Source organism: Sinohyriopsis cumingii, chromosome 12 (assembly GCF_028554795.1).
Source record: "Sinohyriopsis cumingii isolate HCF-2022 chromosome 12, ASM2855479v2, whole genome shotgun sequence".
Lineage (NCBI taxonomy): Eukaryota > Metazoa > Mollusca > Bivalvia > Unionida > Unionidae > Sinohyriopsis > Sinohyriopsis cumingii.
The window spans coordinates 110,650,260-110,665,654 of record NC_142972.1 but is presented as its reverse complement, the minus strand read 5'-3'; the positions used below and the strand labels follow the sequence as shown (position 1 = coordinate 110,665,654).

Here is a 15,395-nt window from a genome sequence, read left to right as displayed (position 1 = left end):
ATAAGCATTATATAATATATCAAAATACAGTCCACATAAATAAGTATTATATAATAAATCAAAGTATAGTCCACATAAATAAGTATTACATAATAAATCAAAATATTGTCCACACAAATAAGCATTACATAATAAATCAGAATATAGTCCACATAAATAAGTATTACATAATAAATCAGAATACAGTCCACATAAATAAGCATTACATAATAAATCAGAATATAGTCCACATAAATAAGTATTACATAATAAATCAAAATATAGTCCACACAAATAAGCATTACATAATAAATCAGAATACAGTCCACATAAATAAGCATTACTTCATAAATCAGAATACAGTCCACAGAAAAAAGCATCACATACAAAGCATAGAATTTACAAAATTAAGCATCATATACTAAATTAACATATAGTCCATTGGCAACAAATATGAAAGATGCATCTATTCTTTATACTAGTTAAATTTTTCTCATGATACACTTCTGTGTTGCAGGGGAATCCAGGAGGAAACAGAGGAAATACTGGTAAGCAAGAGAAAGTGTAAGATGTTTCAGTCTCCTTAGCAGAAGTCTTGCTATTTATTTTAGAGTCTCATGAATGGATAAGGCAGTATTCTTTAGGCAGGTCTTCTTGTCCCAGGAATAGATAAATTAATTTTCATTTGGTAGGTCTTCAATATATATATATATATATATATATATACAGATATATATAATTCTTGGTGGTTTTGAAAGAGAGCATTCTCCATACCTTGCACATTAGATAGACAATTAAGACGATGCAGTGTAGATCAGAAAATTGAAAGAGAGCTCTAAATTTATGGATGTTAAAGCATTAAGCCTAAGTGTCCTTAAGAAATGTTTTTGCTTTTGTCAAAGAAGAAAAATTCTGAAAGCACAGAAGGAACAATGACTTTTAGGGGTTACTAGGGAATAATATTTTTTCATTGTAGCATTTTTCTCTCTTATTAAATATTTCTTGTGATAGCCGTATTAAATAAATAAAATGGAATTTATCATTAGAAATTAATGTTTCCTCCAATGATTATTTCCTTGCCTTCTGATAGTTTAAATGTAACTCACTTTTGTTATGATTCACACCAGTAATGACCATTTATAAATGTTTCCAATAGGGTAATTATCAGAGCTATGTTTCCCAGATTTATTTTGTGTCATGTTATATTGTTCCTTCCATACTGCATAATCTGCATGATAAAAATGTGCCTGGGAGATAGTTAGGCTCAAAGTCATTTAGAACCCTAGAGGTAATATTTCTGATACAATTTATATCAGACTTGGAATTACAGTTTGTAGCATTGAAATTCTTGACACAGTTTGCTCATCCTTAATACAAAGCATCCTGGCAGGAAGACCTTCAACCTTCAAACAGTATGGCATCTATTAAAATTAAGAAGACCATTAAAGGTCACCTGCCACCTATATTGTACAAACGTCTGATATTATTATAGTTATAAACAAAATGCATTGGTTATGTATGCACACCATAAAAATGTTTAATTAGACTTAAAACCCTGCTTTATAAAATGAAAAAATTATTCGGCAATCTCCGTAAACAATCGGTAGTTTCCGCGTGCCAAAACCGGATATGACGTACATTTATTCCTTCTATTCAACCTCGCCATTCAAGTGCTTAATTTCCCCACATAAATGTCTATGTGATATAGCGTACGATCGTGCTTTTGTACAGAAAATATGGTGCACTGTGTTGCATTCGGATGTAACCAAAAGAGTGATGATGGAAAAAAGAGTTCTTTCTTCTTCCGAAAAACCATGTTTACCAGACAAAAGTGTATTTAATCTGTGGGAACGAATAGGGGAGACATGGGAAAGTTGTATCATTTATGCCGGATTATAGTGAATTTGGCCCAAACACGATTCTACCCAACTCAAAATACAATTCGGCCAAACTTAACAATAGTTTGTATGTTCTTTTTCTCCAACAAAAAAGTAGATGCTATGTAAGATAGGTTTTAGGGGGAACAAAATAAATTTAAACAAGCTATTTTGATTTTCTTTGAAAGAAACTAAACATGCTTTGTAACGTACATATTTATGAGATAAAACACAAACTGACATATATTGCTTGTTCTAATTAAAATAGTTACATACATTTTTATGCTAAAAAATATATGCATCTGCACAACGACATTCACAGTTTAAGTCTTCCTGTCAAATTATCAATAATCATTTATAAAACAAAATTACTTAACAGATAATATTCTACAAATTACGTATAAATTTTGCTAAGGGTAGTGTACATGAGATATTATAACAAATATACTTAATTTTAGGCTTCACGTTGTAACACAGCTACATACAATACATACTAGATTACACATGAGAGAGAGAGAGAGAGAGAGAGAGAGAGAATAATGATGAGCATTTTGTCAGTATTTAGTTGCTGCAAAATGAAGCTCTTACCAGTTAATTTTATGTTTGTTTTTATTTTTTAAGTTGTCTTAGTGTTTGCGCGCGTAAATTGAAAGCTTGTCATTACTGGTCAATATTGTCAATCATGTTTGCTCCATTATTCAGTACAAATTAGAAAGGAAATAAGTTTGCGTATAATGTGTGCCCCTCCCCCCAACTCACGGTACAAAATAAATTTATAAACATACACTTGTTTGAAAATAAAATTTAACTTGCACTGTTATCATATATTCCTTCTTTTTTCATCATGCAAAAATTATTTTAAAAATATATATATCTTGGAACTTCGTATATGTAGCGGATGCTGGCTTGCGTATACATCCTTAGTGTATCACTTATGTCAGATAACAAAATCGCAAATGACACGAAAGTATTGCTTGAAAGCACCTGCCATTTACGCATTATAAGTTACTTATTGCAAACTGCCCCAGATTGTATTGTATCCAGGTTAACTATAAGTCGGTATCTCGCAAATAAAAAAATCATTATTTTAAATTACATTCACTGTGAGTGCAAATAATAATCTTTTTGCTAGCATGTGTTACAAAATTATTATTAAAGGAAGTTATTATTGTGTATACTATTTGCCCTGCAAACATCAATTATGATTACATGTGGCAAACAAATAGAAGCCCGGGTGATAACCATAACTAGCAGGGAGCAACTAATTCATTGTTTAAACTTACCGACAGGATATCACATACACAGGTTATTTTATTACAATGCAAATCAACCCCGGAATCTTGACTTGAGTATCTTTTTAGCGTGCCAATTTTTTCTTCTTAAGTTGGCCGACAAAAGGAAGTCGAGTTTGGTTCCTTTGGATTCTTTAATTGTGCCGATTTCTTTCATCATTTTTTACACAAAGTCTGCCGATGCAGGGAAGCCAGCATTGAGTATTTTTACCTGTATTAATATGAATCTTGAAAATAAATTGAAACAATGGAACAGTTTTGAAAGCGACAAAATCTAGTGCTTCATGCACGCATACTGATATAAGGCTGAAAAGTAAATTAGTTTTCATTAGTTTCATCTAAATATTCCCTATCCATAGTTTATAGTGTTTTATTTTTCGACAACAAGAAGCATGTACTTCGTCTTGTAGGGATAAATGTACGTCATTTCCGGTTGCGTCCTCTATAGGTGGGAAATCGTAACTAAGGGGAAGTAACAGTGTTGTATACTTCTATTTCGAGTAATTAAATTATTATTTCTTCTTTACACTTGATAATTTTTTGTTCTTTTTGTGCGAGTGTAACTATTTTTAATCATGTAACGCAAATCTGATATAAATAGGAAAATGTTGGAGTATGGCCGGTGACCTTTAAGTAAGATTTTATCAAAAAAACTGCCAAATATAATTGGACATTCTAAATATAACTCGAGAGATCAAGGAAAAGAGGGCTTTCTTGTGTGAACAGCTTAAAAATTAAACCACATGACTGAAAACGGGGCCCCTGAGTGGTCTAAAGCGCTGATCGTTATGGATCACTGCCATGTCACCTCTGTTTGCGTGGGTTCGAGTCTCGGGTTCGGCCGGTGTGGGTATGTGAGAAAGCTTGCCAGTAGCTTCTTGTGGGTCGGTGGTTTTTTCCAGGGTTTTCCTCGTTCTTCCTCAACCATTAATACTGGCCTCCATGTATTGCCTATCTAGTGCTGAAAAATGGCGTTAAACCCCGCAACAACAACATGACTGAAAACAAAACCCCAAAAACTTCAATCAGTTGATTCACAATTATTTCTCAAGAGAATTTTACAAATTTGGCAAAAGACCCTTGTGTAAAAGGCTTGACTTCTGTGCTCGTGATGTCTATCCACCATACAATATGACCACATTTAATTCAGTAGAAAGACATGTAAATGACGTGAAGAACTGAACAACATAATTACACTAAATCTCACGGAAAGCACCCCAACATTAAGGGCTTTCACATTCCTAGAAATGATAACAAGTCACTGTTGCTAAACATAGAAGTAAAAGCTTAAAAGGATTTGTTCTCAGAAATTGTTCTACAGAAATTGACTACGTTTGTCAGAAAGTAATCTAGTATCAACAGCTTTATGCATAAATTACTTATACAGAGCTGTCAAATATGGCCATCATTATTAAAATTGAACTACCCTTCAAAAAGCTTCTCAGAAACACCCAACACAATTTGACCAAAGTTTAATAAACATTATATCATAAAGGGCGTTTTAAGTTTATGTTATTAAACTTAGAGACTAACTTTAAAACAGTTATTGGTATAACAATTGCAATCAGCAAATGAAATTTCATTAGAAAACCTGCTACTGACAGAATTTTGTGACCAACCGAACCCCAGCCGAGTCATACCAAAGACTTACAAAATTGGTACTAACCACATCCTTGCTTATCGCTCAGCATTAAGAGGTTAGTGTTAGGACTGGTCAGCCTGGTGTCAGGTTTGACTTGAGATTGCTCCACACTGAAATTGATTAACAGCAGTTAATGATTTTTCTTAGGTATCAAAGTTTTGCCATCTCTTTACTAATTGTCCTTTGTCGCCTTTTTGCAGGATAATATTTGCTTTACCATTTACCCATCCTTCTGTCCATCTCTTTTGTGTACTGCCAGTACCTTTGAGGCTATTTAAGATCTACATATAAAAGTTGTCAAACTTGTACATCATCATTAGAAATGTTGTGACGTATCTCATTGAGATTTCAGTCCTGAAGGTTGTCTTTTATGACTCTGTATTTTAAGTTTTCCATTACACTTTCCAGTCATTTTAGATTCCATTACTTGTTCCAGTCTTTATAGATTTCCAGTCATTTGAGAGTCAGGAATGAAATTAACTTTGCTTATACATCATTAAAGTAATATGTTGATCAGCACAACTGGAGTTCTGTCTTCAAGGTCAATGTCTTTGCTTAATAACTGAAGTTTGATGAAATTTGACATATATCATCATTACATGATGCACTGTGTGCTATATTTTCAGTCTTTGCTTAATAACTAAAGTTTGATGACATTTGACATATATCATCATTACATGATGCACTGTGTGCTATATTTTCAGTCTTTGCTTAATAACTGAAGTTGGATGACATTTGACATATATCATCATTACATGATGCACTGTGTGCTATATTTTCAGTCTTTGCTTAATAACTGAAGTTGGATGACATTTGACATATATCATCATTACATGATGCACTGTGTGCTACATTTTCAGTCTTTGCTTAATAACTGAAGTTGGATGATATTTGACATATATCATCATTACATGATGCACTGTGTGCTACATTTTCAGTCTTTGCTTAATAACTGAAGTTGGATGAAATCTGACATATATCATCATTACATGATGCATTGTATGCTATATTTTCAGTCTTTGCTTAATAACTGAAGTTGGATGAAATTTGACATATATCATCATTACATGATGCACTGTGTGCTATATTTTCAGTCTTTGCTTAATAACTGAAGTTGGATGAAATTTGACATATATCATCATTACATGATGCACTGTGTGCTATATTTTCAGTCTTTGCTTAATAACTGAAGTTGGATGAAATTTGACATATATCATCATTGCATGATGCATTGTGTGCTACATTTTCAGTCTTTGCTTAATAACTGAAGTTGGATGACATTTGACATATATCATCATTACATGATGCACTGTGTGCTATATTTTCATTCTTTGCTTAATAACTGAAGTTGGATGAAATTTGACATATATCATCATTACATGATGCATTGTATGCTATATTTACAGTCTTTGCTTAATAACTGAAGTTGGATGAAATTTGACATATATCATCATTACATGATGCACTGTGTGCTATATTTTCAGTCTTTGCTTAATAACTGAAGTTGGATGACATTTGACATATATCATCATTACATGATGCACTGTGTGCTATACTTTCAGTCTTTGCTTAATAACTGAAGTTGGATAAAATTTGACATATATCATCATTACATGATGCACTGTGTGCTATATTTTCATTCTTTGCTTAATAACTGAAGTTGGATGACATTTGACATATATCATCATTACATGATGCATTGTGTGCTATATTTTCAGTCTTTGCTTAATAACTGAAGTTGGATAAAATTTGACATATCATTACATGATGCATTGTGTGCTATATTTTCAGTCTTTGCTTAATAACTGAAGTTGGATCTAATTTGACATATCATTACATGATGCATTGTATGCTATATTTACAGTCTTTGCTTAATAACTGAAGTTGGATGAAATTTGCCATATCATTACATGATGCATTGTATGCTATATTTTCAGTCTTTGCTTAATAACTGAAGTTGGATAAAATTTGACATATCATTACATGATGCATTGTGTGCTATATTTTCAGTCTTTGCTTAATAACTGAAGTTGGATAAAATTTGACATATCATTACATGATGCATTGTATGCTATATTTACAGTCTTTGCTTAATAACTGAAATTGGATGAAATTTGACATATATCATCATTACATGATGCATTGTGTGCTATATTTTCAGTCTTTGCTTAATAACTGAAGTTGGATGAAATTTGACATATATCATCATTACATGATGCATTGTGTGCTATATTTTCAGTCTTTGCTTAAAGGGCAAGACTAATTCATATAAGTTTCCTATCACACTTTCCATTCCAGTCAATACATTTAAACCTGTTAGAGATTATGTAGTTAAGCTTTGTATATTTCTACGTTGTCATTTACTGTTGTACCCTACATTAGTGTCCTATCTTTATGGTGATTTTAGTAATTTGGTTTCCATCACCCTTTTATTTCCATTCTATAGTGTCAAACACCCTCCTTCAGCTTTAGTGAAGACACTTAGTATATTTATGTATTATTGTTCAAACATGACTTGTGTACCTTATTGGGGGTTTCATATTCATCACCTTGGTGAAGTGTCAATATTTTAAGTTTTCCATCAAATGTCCTTTCCACTCTTTAATGTCTGAGTAGTAACTCTATCACAAGAGCCGAAGCCAAGTTCACCACTGTATACTTTTGATGACCTCATCACAGTAGACATTTTCCAAAATATCTCTAAATTTGTTTGTTAAATCTTCAATGTAAGTTGCACTTTTAAGCTCAGTAGATAGCTGAGTAGCTTGTTGTAATGTGAGATCGCTTCGTGTATAAGGTATATGTTTCTTTAAGTTATAGCTGACTAGCTTGTTTTATGGATAGATATACCTCTTTGGATCTAGTAATACAGCACATTCATCAATAGTTGACTAGCTTGTTGTATGGATAGATATATATCTTTCTTTAAGACATCACTCTATTCAGGTAATAGACGACTAGCTTGTTGTATCGATAGATAAATATATTTGTCTGTAAGACACCATGTTCTTATTCAGCAAACACAGATATCCAAGACCAGATCCTGCCTCAAGTCCAAGACGTGATAGCTAGAACAATGAATATTCCAGGCAAACTTTATCAGTCAACAAGTATCAATTGTGTTCATCTGTATGAATTAAATACTGTACTGATCATTTAATAGTTAGCATATATGGCTTTATGGTTCTATATCCGTATATGGTCATGTGCTGCCCATCACGTATCTGACATTATGGTACAGTCCAGTGTCCATGGTCTTATTTCTGTCAGACTGAAACAAAACTGAGAATACCCACCTGCCATCTACAAATTAACATAAGGTCACAAACTCACAAAGTTTGAATTCTGCCCTTCCTTGGCAATTCCATGCTGATAATTGTATGCCATCACTATGTTCAGCCTCTGATGTATCAATGTAAAGGAGATATTCTCATCTTGTTCCTCCTGTATGAATTAAATACTGTTTAATAATCAATTTTATGTGAGGTTTCTATGTTGCTTCATTTTTTTGTCTTATTTTTCTTTTATTAAATTTGACGGCTACACTTTTGGTTTGTCCCACTGGGAAGTATGTTAAATATTATTATGGTGTTGGTTACTGTATGTTCAAACTTACCACTGATGGACCTTATAAAGATGAAAAGACCATCACGGTGATATGTGTATCCATAATATATCAAATCATAGGCTGTGTATCATGAATCATATCAATACTTACTTTTGTATCATTTCACCAATAGTAAATAGATCAAGTTCATTAAGCTGTTGGCTAACTTTAATTATGGTCATGATGTGCAGGTGTTTTTGAGTTGGTCTTTTGCTGGATATAAAGATATTAAATCACTTTTGAGACTGTTGATAATTTACTGTTGATCAGATTTGTTAAATAGTCCTTCATTTTAACAGTATTTGTTGAGGATGATTGTGACTGAAATTCACATTATTTGATTTGCTGTGATGGCATATGATTGGCTGAGCTTGTTAACAATATATCAAGCTTCTGATTGACATGATGGCATATGATTGCCTAAGCTTGTTAACAATGAATAAAGCATCGGGTTGGTTGAGCTTGTCAGCATATAGCACCTGTATATCTGATTATGTTTTAATTAAGTTCATGATAATGTGCATTGTACGCCACTAAGAGCAATTTATAAAAAGTACACAGTAAAATATGCCAAGTCAATATGAGTCAGAGTTGGGAGATAGTGGCCTAGATTGTGTTTTTACAATACATGAGCCTGCTTAGTGAAATGGTCAAATCTTAATGTTTTCTAAGCAAAGTGATTGATATCAAGCCCACTTGTGAATGTTGCTTTTAAGACAGTTCACGTTCCTACCACATTTTTCCATTCCTGTATAGCCTCGTGTTGTTTTCACACAACTACATTAGGTTTGTTTATTCTTTACCAACGTGGGTCTGGAAGTATATTACGGCATAACATATGTTACCGAGTGCTAAAGTCCTGATTTCCATAAAGTGTTTACTAGATCAGAGTTTCAGGTCATTGTTTTTATTTGAAAAAAAATTGGCTGTTCATACAGTTCAGATTTAATCCTTTACTGTTACTCTGTTCAGTGATTACTTTAAACCTATACCAAGTCTGAGACTGATTTATTGTACACCATATAAAGTGCACTCCACATTGGAAGTAAAATAATCACATTTTGCAACTAAATGTTCAGAATGCAGATTGAAACTTCTCAACTGTGCGCCATAAACATCATAATGTGAGACTTGAAAATGACATTTGCACTTTCTAATGTTACACGAGTTCACCATTTGTCACATACCAGATAGCCAGAACATGCAGTTTAATTCATAATCCTTTTATAATTTCATGACTGCTGGTTCCTACATTAAGTTGCCACCTGTGTAGCTGACATACTATAAAAGACATGTGTTATAAATTACTATTAATATAAAATCTATCAGTAGAATAACAGTATAGATCCTTTATATGTCAAGCTACAGACTTTGAATTTATAAGTCAATATGATTCCTGTCTTTATGTAAAAATATTGCTCAGCATGTGTCAGATAGTAAATCTTGAAGTAAATTTGAGTCCTGTCAGTATGTAAAGACATGGTTTAGTATGCTACAAACCATGAATCTAAAAATCAGTCTCATTCCAGTCAGTGTATAAAGACATGGTTTAGCATACTACAGACCATGAATCTAAAAATCAGTCTCATTCCAGTCAGTATATAAAGACATGGTTTAGCATGCTGCAAACCATGAATCTAAAAATAAGTTTTATTCCAGTCAATGTATAAAGACATGGTTTAGCATGCTACAAACCATGAATCTAAAAATAAGTTTTATTCCAGTCAGTGTATAAAGACATGGTTTAGCATGCTACAAACCATGAATCTTAAAGTCAGTTTCATTCCAGTCAATGTATAAAGACATGGCTTAGCATTCTATAAACCATGAATCTAAAAATCAGTCTCATTCCAGTCAGTGTATAAAGACATGGTTTAGCAAGCTACAAACCATGAATCTAAAAATCAGTTTCATTCCAGTCAATGTATAAAGACATGGTTTAGCATGCTACAAACCATGAATCTAAAAATCAGTCTCATTCCAGTCAGTGTATAAAGACATGGTTTAGCATGCTACAAACCATGAATCTAAAAATAAGTTTCATTCCAGTCAATGTATAAAGACATGGTTTAGCATGCTACAAACCATGAATCTAAAAATCAGTTTCATTCCAGTCAGTGTATAAAGACATGGTTTAGCATGCTACAAACCATGAATCTTAAAGTCAGTTTCATTCCAGTCAATGTATGAAGACATGGCTTAGCATTCTATAAACCATGAATCTAAAAATCAGTCTCATTCCAGTCAGTGTATAAAGACATGGTTTAGCAAGCTACAAACCATGAATCTAAAAATCAGTTTCATTCCAGTCAATGTATAAAGACATGGTTTAGCATGCTACAAACCATGAATCTAAAAATCAGTTTCATTCCAGTCAATGTATAAACACATGGTTTAGCATGCTACAAACCATGAATCTAAAAATCAGTCTCATTCCAGTCAGTGTATAAAGACATGGTTTAGCATGCTACAAACCATGAATCTAAAAATAAGTTTCGTTCCAGTCAATGTATTAAGACATGGTTTAGCAAGCTTTAAATAGTAATTTATTAAGTCAGTTTGAGTCCAGGTAATATGTAGTCATACACTCAGCTATCTTCAGGTAATATGTAAAGTCATATGCTCAGCCATCTTCAGGTAATATGTAAAGTCATACACTCAGCCATCTTCAGGTAATATGTAAAGTCATATGCTCAGCCATCTTCAGGTAATATGTAAAGTCATACATTCAGCCATCTTCAGGTAATGTGTAAAGTCATACACTCAGCCATCTTCAGGTAATATGTAAAGTCATACACTCAGCCATCTTCAGGTAATCTGTAAAGTCATATGCTCAGCCATCTTCAGGTAATATGTAAAGTCATACACTCAGCCATCTTCAGGTAATATGTAGTCATATGCTCAGCCATCTTCAGGTAATATGTAAAGTCATACACTCAGCCATCTTCAGGTAATATGTAAAGTCATATGCTCAGCCATCTTCAGGTAATATGTAAAGTCATACACTCAGCCATCTTCAGGTAATATGTAAAGTCATATGCTCAGCCATCTTCAGGTAATATGTAAAGTCATACACTCAGCCATCTTCAGGTAATGTGTAAAGTCATACACTCAGCCATCTTCAGGTAATATGTAAAGTCATACACTCAGCCATCTTCAGGTAATCTGTAAAGTCATATGCTCAGCCATCTTCAGGTAATGTGTAAAGTCATACACTCAGCCATCTTCAGATAATATGTAAAGTCATACACTCAGCCATCTTCAGGTAATATGTAAAGTCATATGCTCAGCCATCTTCAGGTAATGTGTAAAGTCATACACTCAGCCATCTTCAGGTAATATGTAAAGTCATACACTCAGCCATCTTCAGGTAATGTGTAAAGTCATACACTCAGCCATCTTCAGGTAATATGTAAAGTCATACACTCAGCCATCTTCAGGTAATATGTAAAGTCATACACTCAGCCATCTTCAGGTAATATGTAAAGTCATATGCTCAGCCATCTTCAGGTAATGTGTAAAGTCATACACTCAGCCATCTTCAGGTAATATGTAAAGTCATACACTCAGCCATCTTCAGGTAATATGTAAAGTCATACACTCAGCCATCTTCAGGTAATATGTAAAGTCATACACTCAGCCATCTTCAGGTAATCTGTAAAGTCATACGCTCAGCCATCTTCAGGTAATATGTAAAGTCATACACTCAGCCATCTTCAGGTAATATGTAAAGTCATACACTCAGCCATCTTCAGGTAATGTGTAAAGTCATACACTCAGCCATCTTCAGGTAATGTGTAAAGTCATACACTCAGCCATCTTCAGGTAATATGTAAAGTCATATGCTCAACCATCTTCAGGTAATGTGTATAGTCATACACTCAGCCATCTTCAGGTAATATGTAAAGTCATACACTCAGCCATCTTCAGGTAATATGTAAAGTCATACACTCAGCCATCTTCAGGTAATATGTAAAGTCATACACTCAGCCATCTTCAGGTAATATGTAAAGTCATATGCTCAACCATCTTCAGGTAATGTGTATAGTCATACACTCAGCCATCTTCAGGTAATATGTAAAGTCATACACTCAGCCATCTTCAGGTAATATGTAAAGTCATACACTCAGCCATCTTCAGGTAATATGTAAAGTAATATGCTCAGCCATCTTCAGGTAATGTGTAAAGTCATACACTCAGCCATCTTCAGGTAATATGTAAAGTCATACACTCAGCCATCATCAGGTAATATGTAAAGTCATACACTCAGCAATCTTCAGGTAATATGTAAAGTCATACGCTCAGCCATCTTCAGGTAATATATAAAGTCATATGCTCAGCCATCTTCAGGTAATGTGTAAAGTCATACGCTCAGCCATCTTCAGGTAATATGTAAAGTCATACACTCAGCCATCTTCAGGTAATGTGTAAAGTCATACACTCAGCCATCTTCAGGTAATATGTAAAGTCACACACTCAGCCATCTTCAGGTAATATGTAGTCACACACTCAGCCATCTTCAGGTAATATGTAAAGTCATACACTCAGCCATCTTCAGGTAATCTGTAAAGTCATACACTCAGCCATCTTCAGGTAATGTGTAAAGTCATACACTCAGCCATCTTCAGGTAATATGTATAGTCATATGCTCAGCCATCTTCAGGTAATGTGTAAAGTCATACACTCAGCCATCTTCAGGTAATATGTAAAGTCATACACTCAGCCATCTTCAGGTAATATGTAAAGTCATACACTCAGCCATCTTCAGGTAATATGTAAAGTCATACACTCAGCCATCTTCAGGTAATATGTAAAGTCATATGCTCAGCCATCTTCAGGTAATGTGTAAAGTCATACACTCAGCCATCTTCAGGTAATATGTAAAGTCATACACTCAGCCATCTTCAGGTAATATGTAAAGTCATATGCTCAGCCATCTTCAGGTAATGTGTAGAGTCATACACTCAGCCATCTTCAGGTAACATGTAAAGTCATATGCTCAGCCATCTTCAGGTAATGTGTAAAGTCATACACTCAGCCATCTTCAGGTAATATGTAAAGTCATACACTCAGCCATCTTCAGGTAATATGTAAAGTCATACACTCAGCCATCTTCAGGTAATATGTAAAGTCATATGCTCAGCCATCTTCAGGTAATGTGTAAAGTCATACACTCAGCCATCTTCAGGTAATATGTAAAGTCATACACTCAGCCATCTTCAGGTAATATGTAAAGTCATACACTCAGTCATCTTCAGGTAATATGTAAAGTCATATGCTCAGCCATCTTCAGGTAATGTGTAAAGTCATACACTCAGCCATCTTCAGGTAATATGTAAAGTCATACACTCAGCCATCTTCAGGTAATGTGTAAAGTCATACACTCAGCCATCTTCAGGTAATATGTAAAGTCACACACTCAGCCATCTTCAGGTAATATGTAGTCACACTCTCAGCCATCTTCAGGTAATATGTAAAGTCATATGCTCAGCCATCTTCAGGTAATATGTAAAGTCATACACTCAGCCATCTTCAGGTAATATATAAAGTCATATGCTCAGCCATCTTCAGGTAATATGTAAAGTCATACACTCAGCCATCTTCAGGTAATATGTAAAGTCATACACTCAGCCATCTTCAGGTAATATGTAAAGTCATACACTCAGCCATCTTCAGGTAATCTGTAAAGTCATATGCTCAGCCATCTTCAGGTAATATGTAAAGTCATACACTCAGCCATCTTCAGGTAATATGTAGTCATATGCTCAGCCATCTTCAGGTAATATGTAAAGTCATACACTCAGCCATCTTCAGGTAATATGTAAAGTCATATGCTCAGCCATCTTCAGGTAATATGTAAAGTCATACACTCAGCCATCTTCAGGTAATATGTAAAGTCATATGCTCAGCCATCTTCAGGTAATATGTAAAGTCATACACTCAGCCATCTTCAGGTAATGTGTAAAGTCATACACTCAGCCATGTTCAGGTAATATGTAAAGTCATACACTCAGCCATCTTCAGGTAATCTATAAAGTCATATGCTCAGCCATCTTCAGGTAATGTGTAAAGTCATACACTCAGCCATCTTCAGGTAATATGTAAAGTCATACACTCAGCCATCTTCAGGTAATATGTAAAGTCATACACTCAGCCATCTTCAGGTAATATGTAAAGTCATACACTCAGCCATCTTCAGGTAATATGTAAAGTCATGCGCTCAGCCATCTTCAGGTAATGTGTAAAGTCATACGCTCAGCCATCTTCAGGTAATATGTAAAGTCATACACTCAGCCATCTTCAGGTAATGTGTAAAGTCATACACTCAGCCATCTTCAGGTAATGTGTAAAGTCATACACTCAGCCATCTTCAGGTAATGTGTAAAGTCATACACTCAGCCATCTTCAGGTAATGTGTAAAGTCATACACTCAGCCATCTTCAGGTAATATGTAAAGTCATATGCTCAACCATCTTCAGGTAATGTGTAAAGTCATACTCTCAGCCATCTTCAGGTAATATGTAAAGTCATACACTCAGCCATCTTCAGGTAATATGTAAAGTCATACACTCAGCCATCTTCAGGTAATATGTAAAGTCATACACTCAGCCATCTTCAGGTAATGTGTAAAGTCATACACTCAGCCATCTTCAGGTAATATGTAAAGTCACACACTCAGCCATCTTCAGGTAATATGTAGTCACACACTCAGCCATCTTCAGGTAATATGTAAAGTCATACACTCAGCCATCTTCAGGTAATATGTAAAGTCATACACTCAGCCATCTTCAGGTAATGTGTAAAGTCATACACTCAGCCATCTTCAGGTAATATGTATAGTCATATGCTCAGCCATCTTCAGGTAATGTGTAAAGTCATACACTCAGCCATCTTCAGGTAATATGTAAAGTCATACACTCAGCCATCTTCAGGTAATATGTAAAGTCATACACTCAGCCATCTTCAGGTAATATGTAAAGTCATACACTCAGCCATCT

The 15,395-nt window shown here is 34.3% G+C and overlaps 1 protein-coding gene across 1 annotated transcript in view; it reads left to right on the top strand.

Moving 5' to 3' along the window:
- The window catches only part of LOC149787255 (uncharacterized), a 91,239-nt gene that overhangs the window by 62,509 nt on the left and 13,335 nt on the right, over positions 1–15,395 (top strand). Inside the window, exons 11-12 of the mRNA XM_089976078.1 lie at positions 497–527; positions 7,808–7,879. Coding sequence (XP_089832204.1) covers positions 497–527; positions 7,808–7,879 — 103 coding nt within the window. The remainder of the gene's footprint in view (positions 1–496; positions 528–7,807; positions 7,880–15,395) is intronic.